General features: G+C 47.8%; 3 protein-coding genes across 5 annotated transcripts; 2 read left to right on the top strand and 1 right to left on the bottom strand.

Moving 5' to 3' along the window:
• Nucleotides 1-3,707: 3,707 nt before the first annotated feature.
• Nucleotides 3,708-7,000, top strand: LOC133919634 (dof zinc finger protein 1-like). Its single transcript, XM_062364088.1, has 2 exons — nucleotides 3,708-4,194; nucleotides 5,975-7,000. Exons 1-2 carry the CDS (start codon nucleotides 4,141-4,143, stop codon nucleotides 6,785-6,787), a joined length of 867 nt encoding a protein of 288 aa, XP_062220072.1. The 5' UTR covers nucleotides 3,708-4,140; the 3' UTR covers nucleotides 6,788-7,000.
• Nucleotides 7,001-7,037: 37 nt separating this feature from the next.
• LOC133919633 (putative pentatricopeptide repeat-containing protein At3g01580) lies at nucleotides 7,038-9,984 on the bottom strand. Of its 3 annotated transcripts, XM_062364087.1 has the most exons (3): nucleotides 8,457-9,984; nucleotides 7,702-8,372; nucleotides 7,345-7,602 (listed from the first exon to the last, which is right to left on the bottom strand). In XM_062364087.1, exons 1-2 carry the CDS (start codon nucleotides 9,901-9,903, stop codon nucleotides 7,807-7,809), a joined length of 2,013 nt encoding a protein of 670 aa, XP_062220071.1. In that variant the 5' UTR covers nucleotides 9,904-9,984; the 3' UTR covers nucleotides 7,345-7,602; nucleotides 7,702-7,806. The 3 variants fall into 3 exon arrangements, with proteins under 3 accessions (XP_062220070.1, XP_062220071.1, XP_062220069.1); XM_062364086.1 differs by lacking the exon at nucleotides 7,345-7,602 and adding an exon at nucleotides 7,038-7,108 and having other exon boundaries at nucleotides 7,702-9,984; XM_062364085.1 differs by having other exon boundaries at nucleotides 7,702-9,984.
• A 1,711-nt stretch (nucleotides 9,985-11,695) lies between these two features.
• Nucleotides 11,696-21,604, top strand: LOC133919632 (monodehydroascorbate reductase 2, peroxisomal-like). Its single transcript, XM_062364084.1, is given in 13 exon segments — nucleotides 11,696-12,034; nucleotides 12,730-12,781; nucleotides 12,960-13,040; nucleotides 13,289-13,407; nucleotides 13,569-13,788; nucleotides 13,905-14,023; nucleotides 14,723-15,288; nucleotides 16,400-16,479; nucleotides 19,332-19,412; nucleotides 19,660-19,778; nucleotides 19,913-20,132; nucleotides 20,259-20,374; nucleotides 20,721-21,604. Coding segments are annotated over 13 exon segments (2,616 nt in total). The 5' UTR covers nucleotides 11,696-11,911; the 3' UTR covers nucleotides 21,441-21,604.
• Nucleotides 21,605-23,107: the final 1,503 nt, after the last annotated feature.

Below are 23,107 nucleotides of genomic sequence, written 5' to 3'. Positions count from 1 at the left end.
CCCATCACCTGACCTATCCAGTGATAGGCGCTCCATCTATGGTACGAAACCTCGTGATCCAGTGAAAGAACTGGAGTAAACAAGTGCAACTAGGAAAGCAAATTCTATAGTATCTGATTTTATAAAAAAAAAACTATTTTTGGTGGGCTTCCCCCAAGGTGACACTGAAGATGATATGTATTCACTTTATATTTTTAATTTTTAACTTAACTATTAAATCACAGGATGGATAACATGATAGAAAGAATCTTTATAAACCGGTTACTATAAAATTTGCTTAATGTAACTAACGACTGCGCTGAAGGAGTGAAATGGGGCCTGCGAGCAAAGACCGTGACGGGCGGTTGGGTTGGGCAACGCCGAGACGCGCCGCGCCGGCGCGCGTGAAAGGCGCCACGCGCGCGCGTGGCTCCACCGCCCCGCCCCGCCACACCCCACCCCAGTGTCACGCACGCGCCGCGTCTGCGTCTGCGACTGCTCCCCGTGGGCGGCGCGTTTTCACGCACTGGGGCGCGGGGTGCCCGCCCGAGCCCGATCCCACATTCCCACGCCGCTCGCAGCAGATCGTTGGATTTCTCACGCCATCCGCGCGGCTCCCTGCCGACACGGCGCAATGGGAGTCGTTGCGCGCGCTTGCACGCCACGGCTCACGCCTACGATGCGATCGAGTGCGTGCCTCGACGCTACAGTTTCATTAGAACTCGAACACACACCAGAGATAATTGATAGGAAATGAGTTAGATTAATTCTTCTGTTGATGTATTCCTATATAAAGAGAGAGAGAGAGAGAGAGAGGGGAAGAAGAGGTAAGGGAGACCCTCCCTAATCTATGACAAGAAGGCAATCACCATAGCGGTTGTGACTATGTATGAATCAGCTGCAACAAGTAGCACACCCGCTAGCCTTGCTAGCTCGGAGAAAACCGAGAGGGTTGGCTGCCTACTTGCTCGTTGGCCGGTTGCGTTCAACCGCTGGCTCTCGCTGTCACGTATGGCATGGCCTCCTTTTCCCGTCCACGAATGTGTATGCGCGCGCGGCGCCGTGGACTGGCACCGAGCCTGCAGCTGAATGCTGGACGCTGATGGGCGCAAGCGCAAGCACATGCACGCATCGATCTGACCAGGCCACAGAGGATGAAGAAGGGGCGATGAGAATAGATACCTTGCTTGCGGACGGCGAGCTCGCAAAGGGGAGGCAAAGGCAAAGCAAACAAAATTTGAATCCGGAAAGAAGGAAAAGGAAGGGAAAGGCGAGGAGAGATGCTTCGGCTCTGCTATATTTGTCTCTTCTTTGCTCCCACATACATGCCTTTGGACCCCAGAAAACATGCTTTTGAACAGCCCAAAAAAAATCACACCCATACGACCGCCATACGTACCTAGACCAGGAATCCGTATTGCCGTACAAAGCCTGTGTTGCTAAGCAGTCGCCTGACCTGTACTAGGGAAACAAAAATTGGATTGTGGCTTTTCATGCGATTTTTTGGTTACCTGGTTGTAAGTACTCCTGTATCTTTATGCAGACTCACCTGTCCTAGGGAAACAAAAATTGGATTGTGGCTTTAAGTTTTCTTTATGGGAATAATGTACTCTCTCGAGTCACTAATTAGGTTGCATGTAGTCAACAGTTAAAATTTTAATCATCAATATCTTTTTGAATAATTTGAATGAACTTAGATTTGTTTTGAAAAGTAGTTTTATAATATTATAATTTTGCCATATTTTACATATATTTTATATTGGTATATAATGATCAAAATAGGGTGTTGATGACCTTATCAAACGTCGAGAACTATACTACTTGTTTTATGACCGAGTAGAATAGTTTTAACAGCGGTTACAGGGATAGGAACATCTTAGACTGGATAATTGGATTATTTTGTTGTTACTTTGGGCATTGGGGGATCCCACATAGGTCTTAAACCGAACACTGGCCTTTACCTTTTTCTACTTGTGCGAAACCATTTTTAATGTGATTTCACTCGTTGCAGCATGCATGTTTGGCTACTTTTAACAGCACTAGGCGCCAGCCATTCAGTTACAGTGCTACTGCCATAAACAAATCAAAGCAGGAGCTGGGAAAGAGCTGCACAAGAGTAGCCATCTTTGGAGCGCCGTCTTGGTCAACAGAGCACCTTTCGACCAAAATTCTGTACGTGTATTTGAAGCAGCGGGAGAATACGATCGGCGACGACGAAGTGCGATCGATCGATCGATCGGGCCAAGAAGAACATAGAGCAAGCATGCATGGGTCCCAACTGGAGTGAGCTTTCGGTCTTCTCGTCTCTCCTTTCTTCACGGGGACCAAAATATTCCACGTGGCTCTGCTGGTGTCGTCATTGCTACGCATTGCTACAACCCGTGCCACGTCAGTTTGTTACTGCAGCTCTTTGCAGCGTTAAGGATTCTTTTCGATGCCAGTGGTAGTTCATGATGCATGTTGGTTTACATGTGCAAAGCCCCCTGTGTTGGTTCCACTGATTAGAAACATGGCATTATGTCACCGTGACCCAGAATGTAGTAGTGTACTGTAGTATCAAATGAACCACGACTGCATGCAAAATCTCTGGCGTTTGCAATTATAGATGAAATTGAAATTGATTTTATTTGTTGAATTCCTATGTCCTAACTGTCATGGAAAGAAAACTGATGGAGATAAGGCCATAAGGGCGTGAAAGTAAAATTTTAGGAATGGTCTGATGGGATGATGCCAAGATCATTTCATTTCATTTCAGCAACGAAAAAGGTCGCATAGAGAACCAAACATTAACTTGATGGTTAGTTTATATCTCCTATCTATGAGGGGTCAAACCATATATTTGTTCCTGATATGTCTTACAAAAACAGAATTTTTCTTCAGTGGTAGTTGAAGTGTCCATCAACAACTAAGAGTTTTTGATGACTCCATCAATCTTCAACTTATAAATCTTCGGTTTTTAGTAACCGTTGTGTGAGTGTATATGATTGATGACTCCATCAATCTTCAACTTATATGTATGTCTACAAATTGTAATTGTGTTTCTAATTAAAAAAGAAAAAAGCTCACGCACCAGCGTCCACACTCCACATGCGAAAGTTTGACAAAAGTCTCCACAGGCTTCCACTCGGCTCGGCTGAGCAGAGCCGAATATAGCCGCCGATCGAGTGGCCCGAGCCAGCTGCGCAATCGGCTCCTATTTGAACTCGCCGGCCATTTAACGGCCCGGGCAGCTGGCTGCCGCTGTAAACCTGCAACCAATCAACCACTCCAGCCGGTCGGCGAACGGTAAAATTCACCTGGGAAACGAGCGGTAACAATAAATTTGGACCATGCAACCAGCCACCACTCAGGCCACCGATGGATGGATGATGAGCTAGCTACTACTCTAGCTAACTAGCTAGCTGAAAGCGCGTAGGCTGGATGGCCACCGAGCCGGGCCGGCCGACAAATGCGCACGCCTCGGGATGCGAGCCGACGGCGGGGCCGCGCGGGCCACAAGGAACCGATGGGCGGGGCCCGCAGCAGTGGAGAAGGCGAGAAGCCGACGAGCAGAGCTGTAGCAGAGGTCGTCTTCCTCCCCCGACACCGTGGGCCACGGCCACCCGGTGGTGCCCCAGCACACTAGCACAGCAACATGCATGCATCACCCGGCACGCTGCTGCCTCTCTCTCTCTCTCTCTCTCTCTCTCTCTCTCTCTCTCTCTCTCTCTCTCTCTCTCTCTCTCTCTCTCTCTCTCTCTCTCTCTAGATCATTCTTGGACATGCAACTTTCCGGCCTTCTTATTCACATCTCCCAACGTTCACATCTCTCACCAACCAGCACCACCACCACAACCACACCCTCTTCTCCGGTTCTCCCTTGCCTAGCTCGTCTCCTCCCCTACCTCCATTGCATTGTTTGCTTCATGCTTCTTGATATCTTCCCTAGCTCTTCTTCCTGCTAGCTAGCTACATCAGTTTGAGTCGATCTGATAGTCACCCTCCAATTCGTCCACAAGGCAACATCAAGAAGATCTCAGCTTGCGTATACGAGAATAATGGAGTACTAGTTAGCGGCTAGATAGTTCGTTTTTGTGTAGGTTTTCCAGGTCGTTGTCGATTCGGCAGAGCACCGTGTGACGTGCTTAGTTAGGCAGCAGCTAGCTAGTGATCGATCGATCGATGATGACTGGAGCACCGCCGATGCATATCTGCATGGACTCAGACTGGCTCAAGGTACGTACGTACATGTTAATTGATTATCGTACATAGCAAGCTCTTGATTTTGCATCTTTCGTGTGCTACGATCCATGCATGATCTGATGATGGCTGCAGGACAGCAGGAGTACCTCTCTCTCTCTCTCTCTCTCTCTCTCACACACACACACACACACACACACACACACACACACACACACACACACACACACACACACACACACACACACACACACAAACTCTCGAACACACACGTCAATACAACTTAATTCCTCGTCTCTTCGTATTTTTCTGTTCATAAAACAAATTTGTCCTTATATTTTCTGATCGTGCAAAGATTTCTCGTCACCCAGCAGTATCTAGCAGATATGGAGGTGTGAAGGAACGTCTGAACACTTTTCAGTTTTTTTTCATCGATGATATATAATTACGTGTTCCTCCCAATAAGCCCTTATGCATAGGCAGATCAACTTTCTCCCAGTAGATCTCTATGTATCTCCTCGTTTGAATGATCTAGAGTGTCTTTATTAACTTGATGAAACTATTGCCGATGCATGATTAATATGTGAGACTAAGAGATTTGGTTTCCTTTAAGTTGCTGTGTTTTCAGACCAGTTTAAATGATCGATCGAGTAGTGTATTTTCAACATATGCATGGTTATCATTTCATTAAAAAAACATATGCATGGTTATCGATCGATTCACATTAATTTCCTCCTGATCACATATATCACGTTGCTTTGACGGAGATCTAATTTAGTCCACGTTAATTCGCTCTAGCTTGTCGGAGTTTCGCTTTAGTTTGTGATTCATGTTGCTCTTGAGCATATGTGAAATTGTAAACAACTTCTAGATGTTTCAGTTTTGAACCATATAGGTCGGTATTTATTTCGGAATGCAAATCATAATCTATTATACGGAGAGGCTAGCTCTAGAAGGAACACTAACAAGTTAAAGATGTCATGAAACAGTACAAAGTGTAATGCTCTGTCCAGATACTGCAAGCAAAAACAACAACATGATAAAAGATATTTGAAAATACAGTTTGATCATCTTATCAACCAGGACTTAGCTTTAGAACCCCAAAAAACCTCCATAGATATAGATCTCCCCATAAATATCAATACGGAAAAACAACAACATGAGCAAGTAGCCTTTTAATTGTACATTAGCATCTCCCAGTGCAGTTGTCATTTCTAGGGAGATATTATTAATTTTACCCCTCGCGTATCTTATAAATTAAGTCCAAACCATGCTAGCTAGGGTTACAGTACAACAGGACAATGCTAATGAACATTCTTCAGCACATGACATATGCCAAACTAAATAAGGAACGAAGAACAATTTATGCGATCTCACTGATAAGGATCTGTGTAATCATACGAAATGCATGGAACATACATGATAAATAAATCAAGACAAGTACACCATGCATGCCCCCCATGAAATCTATGTTTGTTCCAACTTTAGCATGTGATGAAAAGTGCAAAGAAGAACATGCATGGAGCTAGCTGAGCAACAGATCAAGTGTATAATGTGATCTAAAAGCTACTAGTATACCATAAGATCAAGCTGATCAGATTTCAAGTTTAATCCACTTGATGGCCCCATCATGAAACATCATCTTGGGGCAGTAGCTTTTGCATGCAGTTCGTACTTTAACCTATGAGAAACCATATAAATGTTTCAGCTTCCAACTGGGACCATGCATGCAACCCTTTTGCGCATTCCGAGGCTTCCATTCTATCAGGGCTGATGATTACGATCACACCGCGACAACGTGGTCTTGTGCTTTCAGGGCATCGTCCCCGAGGAGCCCGGGATGGGGTCGTCGTCGCCGTCGGCGGAGCTGATCGCGTGCCCGCAGCCGATGCACGCGGCGGCAGCGGCGGCGGACCGGCGGCTGCGCCCGCAGCACGACCAGCCGCTTAAGTGCCCGCGGTGCGAGTCGACGCACACCAAGTTCTGCTACTACAACAACTACAGCCTCTCGCAGCCGCGTTACTTCTGCAAGACGTGCCGCCGCTATTGGACCAAGGGCGGCTCGCTCCGCAACGTCCCCGTCGGCGGCGGGTGCCGCAAGAACAAGCGCGCCAGCGCCAAGAAGCCAGCCGCGCCGCCGCTGCAGCCGCTGCAGGCGCACGCGCGGCACATGGCGGAGACGGCCCTCCAACTGTCCTTCTCCGGCATGCAGCAGCTGCCTCCGCCCGCCTCGGCCGACCCGTTCTGCAGCCTCGGCCTCCTGGACTGGAGGTACGACCTGACCCTCACGGGCTCCGGTGGCGCAGCTGCCGCGCTGGATAGCACCAACTCCGAGGCGCACTTCGCCGGGGCGGGCATCATGGGCATCCCCGGCGGCGGCGGCGGCGGTGAGTGCCACGCTCTGAGCGCGCTCCGGTACGCGGCCGGCCTCGGCGAGCACCTGCAGGCGCTGCCGTTCGGAGCGCGCTCGGAGCACGACGCTGTCGAGGTGAAGCCGGAAACGGCTGAGAGACTGCTGTCGCTGGACTGGTACGGCGAGGCGAGCCGCGCGCCGGAAAGTGCCATCAGCTCGCTAGGCGCGCTTGGCCTGTGGAGCGGCATGATCGGCGGCTCCTCCGCGGCCATCTGACCTGGCAAAAATGCACGGGCGGGCGCCCCTCCATGCTTGCATATGCATGCATGCATTTTAGTGGTGTGCTAATAGGGTTCACAAGTAGAAGTGTTTGGCTTCTTGTTTTTGGTGTCGTCATGTCCTGTTTCTTTTCATCGTTTTGTTTGGACGATCGATGCTTGCAGCACTATAATTCCGAGTAATGGATTTGTCGTCTGCTGCTGTTGTTCCACTTCAAAGATTTGCTGTGGTTCGAATTTTAAATTTGGTGGCTGCTGAGCTAAGATTTACCTGTTCGACGGTGTACTCCAAATCATTTACCGATCGGGATTAGGACCTCTTATCAGCCATCAACGGATCAAATCAGATACTACAGTAACCGATGAACAGTAGGAATCGTTCCTACAGTACAACGGAATACGGTTGCTACAGTATTTTTACCTACAGTACAACTGCAACCCACTGTTTATGCACTCACATTTTACTGGTACAGCTGCTACAGTAAAATGCATTGGATCGCTGTCCATCATTTACGGACCAAATATGCAACCAGGTCGAAACAGTACTCGGAATGGTCAGCAGAAGAAAGCTGTGTACAAGCTAAAACAGCTCACTGCCACACTATGACATACTGGTACTCTGAGTCTCTGACAGACTCAAGTCTAACATAACATTGCGTACCATGACAAACACAGGTAATTGTGTGTAATTTCATGGTTTAGAATGTCAAGCACCTCAAGCCCAAGTGCCCAACCAGAGCAACTTGAAAAGAGGCTTTAGTTCCTCCACCAATTACCCTAGTCAAGAGTAAGTCAAGCGTTGTAGAAACATCACTGCAACGTGCCAACGAAAAAATGACAACCTTGACAGCTTGACGAAAAAATCAGAAGAACAGATATGCAACGACAGGAAGTTGGAACTATTTTCAATACCTGATCATCGCATCCTGTAGAACCAGAGACAAGGATAACTTCACTTCAGATAAGAGCAATACAGAAATTCGCCATCAGTGAGCGCGTTCAAAGATCAATTTCAACTCAGAGAAGAGAAAAATCTTCAAGTGCTAAATCAGTGTCTACGGGAAAGCAACAATCCTCGCCTCTCAACTTTTGTGACAGTTCCCAGAGCAATGTACAGATCTTCTCCCAATCTCGGTGTGACCTCTGCCCAGCAAAGAATTTGTGCACTACATTATTGACCTCAACTGCACTGTAACCTGGAACTTTATTCAGACCTCTGCCTCTGACCATGTCTCTAGTCTTCTTTACACTGTCCCACTTTTGATCAAATGCATATATATTGGTTAAGAGATTGTAGTAGCCAACATGGTCAGGATCCAGCCTGAGCAGATTGTTAGCTACCACTTCACTCATCTCTGTGTTGCTGTGTGCTCTGCAGGCAGCAAGCAAGGCACACCAAGTATGAGCAACAGCTCTCCCATCCATTTCCTGAATGACCCTTGTGGCCTCTTGCAATTCACCGGCCCGGCCAAGGAGATCAACCATGGAACTTTGATGCTCTTGATTTGGCATGACTCCATAAACTTGAGTCATGCTATCAAAAATTTGTTTTCCTTCCTGGACCAGGCCAGAGTGGCTGCATGCTGATAATAGTGATACAAATATCACGCTATTAGGTTTAACTGATGAGGAAATCATCCTTTGGTACAAGGCAAGAGCTTCCTTACCAAGGCCATGGACTCCATAGCCAGCAATCATTGAGCTCCACAGCACAACATCCTTTTCAGTGGCACTTTCAAATATCCTGATAGCATTACCTAAGCTTCCACATTTTGAATACAAATCTACAAGTGCAGCTGCTACAAATACCTTATTACAGAAACCACTTCTAACCAAATAACCATGGAGACAAATAGCTTGGCAAATAACACCAGATTCCGAGCATGCAGCAAGTACCTTCACCATCATGACTGCATCTGGAGCATGGCCATCTAACAACATACATTTGAACACTTGCAGGGACTCATCAGGGAGACCATTTTGTTTGAGTCCACTAATGACTGCAGCCCAAGCCACCACATCTTTCTTTGGCATACGATGGAAGAGACGCATCGCCTCCTCATGACATGAGCACTTCATGTACATATCAACCAGCGCAGTCGCAACACCCACCTCAAGCTCACAATCTATGTTGACAGCAATGTGGTGGATTTTCTTACCTTTCTCAACATCTAAAGCAAGTGCACAAGCCTGCAGAACACTCACCAACGTCACGGAATTGGGCTGGACACCCACCTCAACCATTTCCTTGTACACCCCCAATGCCTTGGGTGCGTCTCCAGATTGCACATATCCTTTGACCATGCAGCTCCAAGTGACGACATCCCTACCCGTCATTCCCTCAAACAACCTCCTTGCTGCCTGGACGGCACCGATCTTCATATAAAACCAAAGAACAGCATTAGCCAATGCTGGCTTATACTCCAACCCACTCCTGAGAGCAAACGCATGGCAGGCCTTCCCGTTCCGGACATCCCCTAACTGTGCCGCTGCCGACATCACGCTCACAAGTGTGACTGGACTCGGCACGACGCCTTGGTCAATCACATTCCTTGCAAAGAACTCCAGAGCCTCATCAGGTAGCCCGTTCTGCTCATACCCGGTCACCACGGACGTCCGGAGCACAACGTCCGGCTTCTCGAACGTGCTGTAGGCGTTGACGGACCCAAACATGTCCCCGCACCTGGCGTACATCTGCACGATCGCGACGGCGACGAAGGCGTCGTCGGACGCGGCGCAGGAGCGGACGGCGACCGCGTGAACGGTTCGGCCGTGGGCGAGGGACGGGAGCATGGCGCAGGCCCTGAGCAGGAGGGGCAGGGTGAAGCAGTCCGGGCGCGCGCGGAGGCGCGGGACGAGGAGGATCGCGGTGCGCCACTGCCGCGCGCGGAGGTGGGCGCGGAGGAGCGCATTGGCCAGGCGCGGCGTCGGGTCCGGGATTTCGTCGAACAGGTCGCGGGCGAGGCCGGGAGGGTAGGACGCGAGAACGCGAGCGGTGAGGCGGTGCGACGAGTGGAGGCAGCCCGAGCGGAGGAGGTAGGCGTGGAGGTGCGCGGCGGCGAGAGCGGTAGAGGCGGCTGCGGCGGCTTCTAGAAGCTTCTGGAGTGGTCGCATGTATGGGGACCACGGGAGGTTAAGCGCCAGCGGCTATCGGTTTCGGCCGCGGGGTCTCCTATACATGGGCCGTCCGTTCGTTCAGTTCAGAACGGTCAGCCCAGGACGGATAATTAACAAAGTAGTCTGGCCCACGAGTGCCCAAGATCGTTTTCCTTTTCTTTTTACAATTTCTAATCCATGTAATGTAATGAATTCACTGTGGTCTACATTTGTATTCATATGCGTTTCACCAACAATTTAAAAATAAAGCTGTACATTTGTGCGCAAAACAAGTATCATATAATAGGGTTTGCGATGAGTGGCTTACCTTAGCACGGTACAGAGTGTTTGCTTTCATATTCTAATCTTTCTGAAAATTAGTAAATAAAGCTCCTTGATTAAAAAAACAATTTGAAAAATATAATTCATGAAACAACACGTTCAATATCATACACGTAATTTTTTGAAACATTTCTATATGCACTCAACATCTCCTATCCCTACCTTATTGGTTGCTCCCACTGTTAGTATGTCGCCGCCTCGGCCTCTCTATGAACCTAATCCAAAGCCTTAACCCCAGTGAAATCTTTCGCACTTTCAGTCTATTTTTGAGGAAATTTCAGAACGCTATTCTTTGCACCAATCCAAACCTTCCCTTTAGCAAACAAATGATGACAACAAATTTGATTAAAAAAAAGGCTTCCCTTCAGCAAATCGTCCATCCACAAGAAAACCAAAATAAACAACAAGAAGACCCAGGCATCTGGGAATTAAAATTTTATCGAATTTTGAGAGTCAGAGGAGAATGAAATATCTAATGTTTAAAAAAATTTCACTGATACGTAATACACACATAACAAATGACGAAAACTTTCAAAATTTTAATAAAATTTCACAAATTTCAGTCTTTTCACTAGTAAAAAAAATAGAGTTTGTCTAGTTATCTATTAACAGATTTTATAGGGTAAAATTTGTCAATTTTTCATCCATTAGATCTTCATTGGATGCCCCAGATCAACCTCAACCTCATATAAAAATTTAACCTTAACCTCCCTCACTTCCGCCCCCCACTGCCCGTGTACCACCACCCCGCACCCGCCCTATGCGCCGCCTTGCTGCGCCGTCCCCAGCGCCGACGTGGCCCGCCTACCTGTGCCACCCCTCCCTCCACCTGCGCCGCCCCTCCCTCCGCTGAGAGCACTGCACCTCCAACGTGCTGCACCTGCCCCTCCCTTCTCCGATGCCAGCACGACCCGCCCTCCTCCGCCGCCTCACCCTCCTCCATCGCCCCTCTCCCTCCTCCGTCGATCTATCTTCCCAGCACCCCTCCTCTCCGCACACCCCCGGCGTCACCACCTCCCTGACCGGCTCCGACAGCGCCAACGTCGCCGAAACTGTTCTCCTCGACTGCTCCCTTACTAACCACTTCAAAGAATCATGCCCCCGCCGCCAACCCCATCTAACCGATGGTCCTCCACCATCATGGCGGGCGGTAGGGGCGCCAAGCGCCATCCCACCCGCCGCCCACTACCCTGGCCGCCGGTCTCCCCAACCATCTTTCTACAGCTAGAGCACACCAAACCCCCTCCCCTAAAAGTCCCCAACCCTAACCCTAACCGATGGTCTGGCCAGAGAAGACTAATCCCGACGCGAGAGGAGAAGCCGACCTCCTATCGATAAGTACTAATCCTAACACGAGAACAAAGGCTCAAAATTCGACAGATTCTACGACAGCTAAATAGCAAATTCGAAAAAATTATAAAAAGAAATTAAAATTCCTACCGTCGTCCACATTAACCATCCCTGATCTCTGACCTCACCCGGCCTTTCTCCATCTTGAGGCGAAGAAGGACCAAGCGAAGAAGATAACGGAGTGGGACCCGCAGGAAGCGAAGCGAGCTAGCGGAGGAAAGAGAGGCAGGCAAGGAAGGCAACGCACCGTCATCTGCCCCTATACCGAGGAGAAGGTCAGGTCACAGAGCTTCGATTACAACAACCATGGCCCGCATCTAGGAGGGAGAGCCGGATGGGGCGCGCGTTCGTGTACGTGATCCTTGGCGGCGGCGTGGCCGCGGGCTACGCGGCGCTCGAGTTCGCCCGCCGCGGCGGGTACTCCCGCGGCGAGCTCTGCATCATCTCCGAAGAGACCGTAAGCTCTCTTGCTTCCCGGGCTCTCTCTCTCTCTCTCTAGTCTTGGGGGTCTGAGTATTTCCATCCCCCCTTGCTGTCCAACCTTCGACTGTTAGGACCCCGCGCCGGCAATGCTTCGGGAGCTCGGATTCCTTGTTCTATTGTTCCTCTGACTGTCATAGGATTGCTTCACATATGCCAAGGGTGCTAATTTGTTGTTGCCTTGGTGATATTTCGTCAAGTAGAGCGTGGGTTTACCGAGATATGCAGGGGGAATGGTTGTATTGGCCTGAATAGAATGAAATTTAGGGTGCCATGGATAAGTTTCGTAATGGTAGTTTTATCAGTGAGGTATTGTGTCAAAATTATCAGTACTCTTCAGGATTGGACCATCCCTAGTACTGTATTACCAGGGTATAAATGTTCCTTCCAAAATCCAAGAATTCTTTTTTGTGCCTACTTTAAGTTCAAGCCTTCAAGGACAGGATTTTTTTGTAAAAGGAGCAAGAAAGGAATATGCGCTACATACGTGTTTTTAGGCAAAACACAGCATGCACTTTTCTGTTTTCACAAAATTGGATGTGGAATCCATGGGCATCGAAAACACATTCTTTTGCTTGTGAAACATCAGAATTAGCTTCTAGTTGAATGTCCTAAGATTTTGTTACTTGGTACATGCTTTGCTGGTTATAATTTCTTCTGTATTATTGCCAGGTTGCTCCTTATGAACGTCCTGCATTAAGCAAAGGTTATTTACTCCCAGAAGGTGATTTCCACATGCATTTAACAATGCATCAATCTGAAGATTACAAAGATGTGTTCCATTTTCTGCAACTAATATAATTCTTGTTAATGTTGCTCCTTTTGAGTTCTGAATGTTTTAAAAAATTGATATGTAGATTGTTAACATCATTAGCTGTTATTAACCCCTGAGGTACTTGCAGGTGCTGCTCGTCTTCCAGGATTTCATACTTGCGTTGGTGCTAATGATGAGTTACTGACAACAAAATGGTACAACGAACAAGGTAGGTAACATTCTTTACTGGATTCTATGATTCGTCTGATATATGATTAGATATTGGCAACTGCTATGAATGATTAGATATTTAAGGAACCTCGTATTTATCATAATTTGTGTAACTGATTCAGCTGATCCATCCATATGATTTTTCTTTCATTTTGTTACAAAGATTATTTTATCATCTAGTCATTGTTCCTGTAAGAGTGTGGATATGATGTATAGTATTTACTAACTACTAATTTACTTGATTAGGTATTGAACTTGTTCTTGGAACAAGAGTGATTTCTGCCGATGTGAGGCGCAAGACATTGCTTACAGCCACCGGAGAAACTATCAGCTACAAAACCCTCATCATTGCGACAGGTGCTCAGGTATCGAATCTATTTGTACTTATTTTTTCGTCCACTTTTTTCCTTTCAAATTCAATTCTTTAAAACACTTGCTATCCTTTACTGATTTTTTTTTTTTTGGATCTAGCACGTGGCGCTTGCTTTACTTGTTTGCCTAAATTTCATCTCTGTACATAACATAGGCATTGAAGTTGGAAGAATTTGGAATACAAGGTTCAGATGCTGCAAACATATGTTATTTACGCAATATTGATGACGCGGATAAGTTAGTGAATGCGATGAAATCATGTTCCGGTGGAAATGCTGTTGTCATTGGTGGTGGCTACATCGGAATGGAATGTGCAGCAGCATTGGTTACTAACAAGATAAAGGTCACCATGGTCTTCCCTGAAAAACACTGCAGTAAGTAGTCGATTTCATCACCTAAAAATTGTTTAAACTATTTGTGCCAGGGCTCCCAATATACATTACAATACCTGTCCTGCTGATCTAAATATGAGATTGATTTGTTTCTGCAGTGGGCCGTCTATTTACACCAAAAATTGCAGAATATTATGAAAACTACTACACCTCAAAAGGGGTCACCTTTGTAAAAGGAACTGTGCTTACATCCTTCGAAAAAGACACGACGGGAAAGGTGAGTTTCCATAACTCCATACCATGAAACTTAAAGTGCCTTGCGACAGGCATTTAGCAATTTTACATTTATTATAAAGTAACAAAAAAAATCAGTCATATAACCAAGTCATGGTCCAGAAACCTCTTTTCCAGCAGTTCATTACTGGTAGAGGTTCCTAGTAGGAAGTGTGGATAACTGTTGAAGTCACAGACAATCTCATCCATTTAAAAGTCATCGGAATAAAACATAGCAAGATATTGGCTTCCATTGGTAACTGACAATAAACCGGGCTTTCCTTTTCTGGGGACAATTGATTCAATCAAATGTGTTATTGCTTTGGTCATAATCTTGTCTCTTAGATTCACCTGGACTCAGCATGTATGTAATGGGGATAAGCTATCTAGTTTATGATATTTTTGTATCACTTCCTTTCATCATTGATAACCCTGGAGAATAAATGGCTTGTTTTTCCAATAGCATGCTGCGGTAGCAATGACTATGATGAGCTTACCAAGTTTCATCAATTCCTGTTAACCTTTTTCATTACTGAATCGAGCATATTCAGACAATGAATGCCAACCACTATTAGCTCTACTATTTTAAAATGTATTCACTATCTGGTCAATATGTATTCTCCAGCAGGGTCAGAAACTTAAGCCATCGCCTTTATTCATTGAAAGTGACAGTGAAACTAATAATGTTACCGTGTATGCACAGGTGACTGCAGTAATCCTGAAAGATGGTAAACACCTACCTGCTGATATGGTAGTGGTTGGTATCGGCATCCGTGCAAACACTAGTCTTTTTGAAGGTCAGCTGGTGATGTCGATGGAGAGTGGTGGGATAAAGGTAAATGGACAAATGCAAACAAGTGACAGCTCTGTGTATGCTGTTGGTGATGTTGCCGCATTCCCGATCAAGCTTTTTGATGGTGATATCCGACGGCTTGAGCATGTTGACTCAGCTCGTAGAACTGCTAGGCATACTGTTGCATCCATCTTGGAGCCTTCAAAAACCAGGGACATTGATTACCTACCATTCTTCTACTCCAGAGTCTTCACATTATCCTGGCAGTTTTATGGGGATAATGTTGGAGAAGTAGTTCACTTTGGAGACTTCACAAGCAGCAGCCCAAGGTTTGGTGCGTATTGGGTCAATAAAGGCCGGATTAAGGGTGCATTTCTTGAAGGTGGAAGTCAGGAAGAGTACGAGGCCGTATCAGTTGCTGTTCGGCGGAAAGCTAAGGTTGCAAACATGGCTGAACTTGAAAAACAAGGTCTGGTGTTTGCCATTAAGGAAAGCCAGAAGGAGATACCTGATGGTGGGCTTTCCGTTGGTGAAAAACCTACTTATGCATGGCATGCCACAGCTGGTGTTGTTGCGGCAGTGTCAATTGCCGCAATTGGTTATTGGTATGGCAGGAAGCGCCGCAGATGGTGAATTTGGGACCAGTTCTTTTTTATTTGCAAGCCATCTGTTGTGCCTATAGCGACGAATCCGTGGGATCTTATGGTGAGCTGATGCAACAAGTTCTGGGATGTGCTATAGTCCGCAGTTACTCAAAACAATTCCTGTATAACATGTATGAAAGTATAGTCTTGGTTTGAACTGTAAACAGATATACCGATACCATCATGTATTATTCAATGAAAAGAAATGATGCTGCTAAATCTCAGGAGCCTTCTTCTTGTTGTACAAGTACAATTCTTTCCTAAATGAGATCCATAATTTTTGTGACTTGGCTAGCAACTGTTATTAACCACCTCTATTTTTGGAAAAGCTTGTAAGCCCATCTAATGATCAGTATGTCCAAATTCGAGGGATGCTTCTGCACTTTTCATTGCACTATCAACTTTCTGTAAATGGCATCGAACTGTGACAGCAAAGAAGCGAAGAACAGAGGGAGTTCCCATATTTCTTTGACGGCGACGGAAAGAATGGCATGGATCGGGTCCCGCAGGAGGAGGCGAGGCGGGGCAAGGCATTGCTTCCTGTCATGCCGGACCAGCACTCTCCTCCCCGCAAGCCAAGAACCATCGAGCCGTGCTGCGATCACTGCTACTTAAGCTCATCCATGGATGGCAAGAACCAAACGACGAGACGTGGGGGGGAGGGAGAAACGGCGCGAAGTAACCAGATGGGCCGCGCATTCGTGTACGTGGTACTGGGCGGCGGCGTGGCCGCGGGCTACGCGGCGCTCGAGTTCGTCCGCCGCAACGGCGATGCCGCCGGCGAGCTCTGCATCATCTCCGACGAGGCCGTACGCTTCCTTCCTTCCATGCTCGCTTGCTCTTCTTTTTGTTGTTCAATTGAGCATGCAGCTCTGCATATATACACGCGGGCCAAAAAAAAAAAAAATCAAATCATTTCTGCGGTTCTGTTGCCGGGCACCAGTTACCGTTTTTCTCCTATCACTTGACAGGTTGCTCCTTACGAACGTCCTGCGTTAAGCAAGGGCTACCTGCTCCCAGAAGGTACATTTTCCACTCCTTAGAATCATGAAACATGTATGAATTGCAACATTAACCTTCATCGTCTGGTCAGTTCAAATGTTTTACTATGTGATTGATTTCACTCAGCCCATACTGCCACTGATACCATTGTTGTTGCTGACCCACGCTGGCCATGCTTCATTCTACTAAGCCCTGTGCTGCTATTTGAAGAAGTCATTGGTGTCTGTCCTGCATGCGTAGCCAGGCCCCCGCCGGTGTCCTCGCGCCTATCGTTGGTGTCCTCCGACGAAGGCGATGGAAGACCTGGAGCACCTCAATGCCGAACGGGTTCTCCGTCCGTAACAGGGGCGGTCGGCAGCGGAAGCCTCGGCATTTCCCGCCGGCGACCCGCCGGCCGCCGGGGGAGCAGGGGAGGTGACCTTGCTATGCGGGGGCGTTCGTTTGGACCATAGCTCGATCTGCACCGCAAGCCATAGATCCAGCGGCTGGGGTAGCCCGCCTCGGCGTGGACATAGTCAACACAATTGCAAATCAGCCCCTAATTTCTATCGTACTTATTCTCCACTATCCGAATATTCGCTTAAAACCTCCTAAATTGGATCAGCGCTCTGAATAGTTGCATAAAACCCGAATATTCGCAGATTTGTTAGTCCCTCTCCTTGCCTTGAATAAAACCGACAAGTTTCAATGTTTTAGTAGATTCAGTACCAGCCACTGCATCATAAGAAAGGTGCAGCAAAATTCCCTCTGACAAATCGCCGTGGTCGTGGAAGAGCTAACACATCATGCTTACTAAATTCCCGGCATATCAGCCACCTCTTCCTGCAAAGACGCAAGGGTACAAGCAATATCCAAATCGGGAGGGCGCTGAATAAGAACGATAGATTTGATATCATCGCGAAGGCCATCAATAAACCGAGTTGTGTAGTAGAGTGGGTCTGGTGGTGATTCATAGGCAGCCAATTGATCGACGAGTTTGACAAATTTAGTACTATAATCCCTAACTGAACTAGTTTGCCGAATGTGAAACAACTGACGGATCAGTGTCGCGTGCTACTCGCGTCCAAAGCGAAGCAATATCATGTCACAGAAATCAAGCCAGGAAGCAAAACGCACACGATGGTTCATTGATTGGAGCCAACGTGCTGCCACTCCGGTGAGATGCATAGACGCCGCCCGCATCCATAATGATGGATCAGTGCCAAACATGTTAAAGTAATTTACTCATCTATGCTTCCAAAGGTTTGGGTTCTGTCCATTGAATTCGGAAAAATGCATCTTAGAAAGTTTCGAGTGATGGCCAAACGAAGATGACACAAAGCGACTAGTCGAATCCACATAAGCATAACTCGATGGGATGGTCGGCGGTGGGGAATTTTGCGCGCCTATGACCTGGAGATGTGAGTGGGTGGTGGCCAACCCCAACACATTCTCCCGGTGATCATGTCAAACGTGACACCCTTGAGGGCCGATGGCTGGTTCGTCGGCAGGTGGGCGCGCGTCAACCATCTTCGGTGCAACGAGGATGCCCGACATCGTGGTCTCCTGATCCAGCACCAGCCGATCGATGTGCTTGCAGAGCACATTGATGTCGAGTCGAAGGTTGTCAATGGAGGACTCGATCTAAGACTTCCAAGTCTCGAATCCATTGGTGAAGTCGTCCACTGCCGTGAACTTCTCGCCTAACGTGTTCTCGACGCCATCGATGCGGTGTTTCACCGATTCGAGGCGCTCACCGTGAGCCTTGAACTCGTCGAGTAGGAGCTTGATCTGAGGGTCCATGGCACTGAGACGTTTGCGAAAATGGGTGAAGTGGTGGTGGAAATCCAGGATTCGTAGGATCTATCTCTGATACCAAGTTGTGAGGATCACCGAGAGGATCGGAGGAAATCAGAGAGAGGAAGAAGAAGGTGGCGGAAGAAGTCTGTATTCAGACAGAAGTTCTTCAGAGTTTGGACACAACTGACAGCCTCTCTCCAACGCTCACGCACCGCTATTTCTACTCGCGCGCGCACCAGGTGGGCCTAGCTGGCCACCCAATCGTCGCCTGTCATCCGTGAGCTGGGCCTGGTCTTGCGTGTGCTGCGCCTGGGCTCGCCCGTCGCCTGCTCCTCGTCCGGCACGCTGGTTGTCTGCTCCCCGTCATGTACTGGGTCTTGGCTTGCCGATGTCCTGACACCATTGGTCCGCTCCCTCCTCCCCTTCTCTGCCTTCGACGGCGGCAGGGCGCCTTGATGCGGAGGCTCGGTGGTGTTCAATGGTGAGCGGGTCCAGCAGCCAGATGGGCCAGCTCCAGAACGCGCTTCTGAATCGCAGCCCCTTGTCTCGCGTGCCCCCATGCTCGACCACCACGCCGTCGTCCTCGGTTACTCGGCCCAAGTTCAGGGTCTCCGACCCGTTGCGCTCGCTCGGCGCCGCAGTATGGGACCACGATGCAGCTCCTCCGTAAGTGGAGGTAACTAAAGACTACGCCTTTTGCATCCGATTTGGCCGAGTTGTTTTGGTGCAGCTGAAATTGATTGAATTTGGATGTGGTCTACTACACCTTTTACCTGCTGCTTGCGTCCTCTGAAATGATTTAGTCGATAGTTGTTTGCAGGATTACGGCAACCCGCAGTAAACTGCAAAACTAGTTCTGTAGAGTTCTATTGAGTGTAAAAAGGGCACACACGATTTCGAAATGCCATGAGTTTCAGATTAAATTGTTTTCCCGTGTAATTTCAACATTATCAAACAGACGAACAGTTTTGGTGGTGTTGCAAGATAATGCAATGCCATGCTGTCCACAGTATAAAGTATGCTCAAATGATACGGTTGCTAGAGATATTAAAATCTTTTATTGACGGGGACTTTGTAATTTATCACATTTGCAGGCGGTGCTCGCCTCCCAGCATTTCATACTTGTGTCGGTGCCAACGATGAGTTACTTACGGCAGAGTGGTACAAAGAACATGGTACTCTCCTGTCGATGTTTAGTGCGCTTTGTGTTGTTTACACTTTACATGTTGGCAATCCCTATGTTTGGTTAGATTTCAATTGAACCATAACATCTGAAAAGTGACAAAGGTCAGTGTAACTGTCTAGTGTTGCTGACTTCGATCAACACATCTGGTTTTTCCTCATCTGTACTTTGATCAAGTCATTTTTTTTAATCTAGTTCCTGTTCAGTATCATGGATGATATGTATTAGCACTTGGTTAGGTATTGAGCTTATTCTTGGAACGAGGGTAATTTCTGCTGACGTGCGCCGGAATACATTGTTTACATCCAGTGGGGAAACTATCAGCTATAAAACTCTTATTGTTGCGACAGGTGCTCAGGTATGCAGGATTCTATTTGTAGTTCCTTATGCAGTGATGCTCATCTTATGCTATTTTTAAGGTTCACACATATATCTTGTGTGCTTACAGGGAAATCGATCTTGAAAATGTTAGTTTATCTGTTTATAATGTAGGCCTTGAAGCTGGAAGAAATTGGAGTGAGCGGTTTAGAGGCTGAGAACGTCTGTTATCTGCGTAACATGAATGATGCAGATAAATTAGTCGATGTAATGAGATCATGCCCTGGTGGGGATGCTGTTGTCATTGGTGGTGGATACATAGGAATGGAATGTGCAGCCGCTTTGGTTGCCAATAAGATAAAAGTTACCATGGTCTTCCCTGGAAAACACTGCAGTAAGTAGCCAATGCTACAATATTTAAGAACATTCTGAACAATGAATGCTAGGACTCTTAGATGCACTTTAAATCTCCTTTCTTTTTATCCTAGTTTAAATATGTGCGGTGATTTGTCCTTTGCAGTGGCTCGTCTATTTACTCCAAAAATTGCTGAATTTTACGAGAACTACTACACTTCGAAAGGAGTTACTTTCATCAAAGAAACTGTAGTTTCATCCTTGGAGGTCTCATCTGGGAAGGTGAGTTTCCATTTGATTATCCCTTGAAACTTCCCAGTAGAAGATTTGTAGATCAACTATGTTCAAATTGCTAGTAGAATGTATACTCATCACCTACTAGTATTTTTTTCACACTACTGCAAATCTGTAGCTCTGAACACCTGATTTGTGCCAATAGATACCAACACCATTAGCTCTGCTCTGCTTAGTCTGCTATCTTTGAAGTTTATTTTCCAAACTGATTATCTGAATTTTCAGCAATATGCCAATGCCAGAAAGTAGGAACCTTTGTTTTCTAACATTATCTTTATTCATCGACAATGACAGCAACAGTAGTAACGCCAATGCGTTGTGCGTGCATGCACAGGTGACCACAGCGATCCTGCGAGACGGCAGGCGCCTTCCCGCCGACATGGTTGTGGTTGGCATCGGCGCGCGCGCGAGCACTGCACTCTTCGAAGGCCAGCTGGTCATGGAAAAGGGCGGCATCAAAGTGAATGGGCAGATGCAGACGAGCGACGCCTCCGTGTACGCCGTGGGAGACGTGGCCGCGTTCCCTGTCAAGCTCTTCGGCGGCGCCGTCCGCCGGCTCGAGCACGTCGACTGCGCGCGCAGGACCGCCAGGCACGCCGTCGCGGCGGCCCTGGACCCCTCGGGAGCCGGGGACATCGACTACCTGCCCTTCTTCTACTCCAGGACCTTCGCGCTGTCCTGGCGGTTCTACGGCGACAACGCCGGGGAGGCCGTCCACTTCGGGGACTTCTCCTCGTCCTCGCCCAAGCTTGGCGCTTTCTGGGTCAGCGCGGGCCGGATCGCTGGCGCGTTCCTCGAAGGCGAGAGCCCGGAGGAGTACGAGGCGATCGCGCACACTGTCCGGCGCAGAGCGGCTGTCCCGGACGTGGCTGAGCTCGCGAGGCAGGGCCTCGAGTTCGTCGTTCGGGAGGGCCGGACGGAAGCCTCTCGTGGCGGCGGCAAGCATACGTACGCGTGGCACGCCATGGTTGGTGTGGCCGCGGCCGTGTCCATCGCCGCGTTTGCGTACTGGTACGGCTGGAAGGCGCCGTACCTGGCGAAGCGAGACTTTTGAATGAGCTTACTGCTACTTCTGTGATGATTTCACGGCGTGGCACTGGCATGTACTGCTTCCCGGTGCCATCACGAACGAGAGGCCATGCTAGCTGCCTTAAGCGTTTCTAGTTTGCAATGCTCGTCGTTGGTGGGTGCATCATCTCTGAGAGTTTTGTCCTGCCGCCGAGCTTGTCCAATGCTACCACAAGCGAAAAGTTTCTACTATAATTCTCAAGCTTGACTTTCGAAAAACTTTTGACTCATTTGAATGGTCCACTCTAGATCAAATTATGCACTCTCGTGGCTTTAGCGACAAGTGGTGTTGGTGGATGTATAATCTGCTTCAAACGGGGCACATGGTTTGTTCTCTAAATGGTATGTCTGGACGTTGGATTTAATATAAGTGGGGCCTACGCTAGGGTGATCCAATCTCTTCATACGTCTTCCTTATTGATGGCTGACGTGATGTAAAACTACTCCAACCAAACATGCCTTGCCCCATCATCCAATATACGGACGACACCCTCATCCTGCTCCCCGTCGATAGTACTTAGTTGCAAACCTTGAAGACTCTTTTTGATCACTTTGCATCGGCAACCAGACTCTAGATTAACTACCACAAGAGCACTTTTGTTCCCATCCAAGTTCCCCCTGAGAAGGCAACACCCCTTGCATCTACTCTTGGTTGCATCATTTCAACCTTCCCCTAGACGTATATGGGATTGCCTCTCTCTGAAAAGAAGCTACATGCTGTCGCTCTGGACTACCTAGCACTCAAAGTGCGATGACGGATTCCAGGATGGCGCACGCAGTTTCTAAATCTTGTAGGGTGACTAACCTTGATCGACGTTGTCCTCTCAACCCTACCAACATATGCTATGGTAGTTTTTGAGCTCGCCAAGTCCACTATCGAGAAGATCGACCAACCACGAATGGCTATGTTCTGGAAAGATGCCACCGAGTGTAGCGTGGGTGATTTCCAGGTAGCCTGGGCCACGGCTTGTTGCCCCAAACAAGATGATGGCATAGGGCTCAAAGACCTACAAGCACAGAACATCAGCTTGCTTTCTCAAGCTCCTGCACAAGCTTTGCTCCGGACAAGACACCTCTTGGACTCGCTAGATCATCCAAACTTATAACCCTTTTCAGACCAAATTCCGAACATCACCTTCATACACCTTGACCTAGAACACCATTGCTCGCCTCATGCCGCTCTACATGGCAATAACCTTGGTGGAGGTTGGTGACGGGAAAACCACTTCCTTCTGGTATGGTGACTGGACTTCCCTAGCCCCCTCAATGAATCGCTACCCGCTGCCTTCTCGCACTGTATCCGCAAGGAAGTCTTAGTATCTGATGCTTTGGCTCATGGCTCCCTCCATCTTGAGCACCAAACATGCTTACACCTGTCGTCTGGGTAGAACTTGACATATTGTCTGATAACTTGTCACCTCTTTTCCTAAGAAACACCCTAGATATTTGGTGGATGAAGGGCGGTAGTGCACCGAGGTTCCAAACCGCGTCAACTTATAAGATGATCTGCCCCGCCCCCTCGGACAGGATGTGCAACTTCAAGAATATAACTGGGAAAACTTTGCTCCGAAAAAAGTCCAAATCTTCTTTTGGGTTCTTTGACATGGGAACACTAGGACCAGAGCCTTCCTTTATTCGGTCAGTGCCATTCCG

Source organism: Phragmites australis, chromosome 5 (genome assembly GCF_958298935.1).
Source record: "Phragmites australis chromosome 5, lpPhrAust1.1, whole genome shotgun sequence".
Lineage (NCBI taxonomy): Eukaryota > Viridiplantae > Streptophyta > Magnoliopsida > Poales > Poaceae > Phragmites > Phragmites australis.
This window is presented reverse-complemented; position numbering and strand designations above follow the sequence as displayed.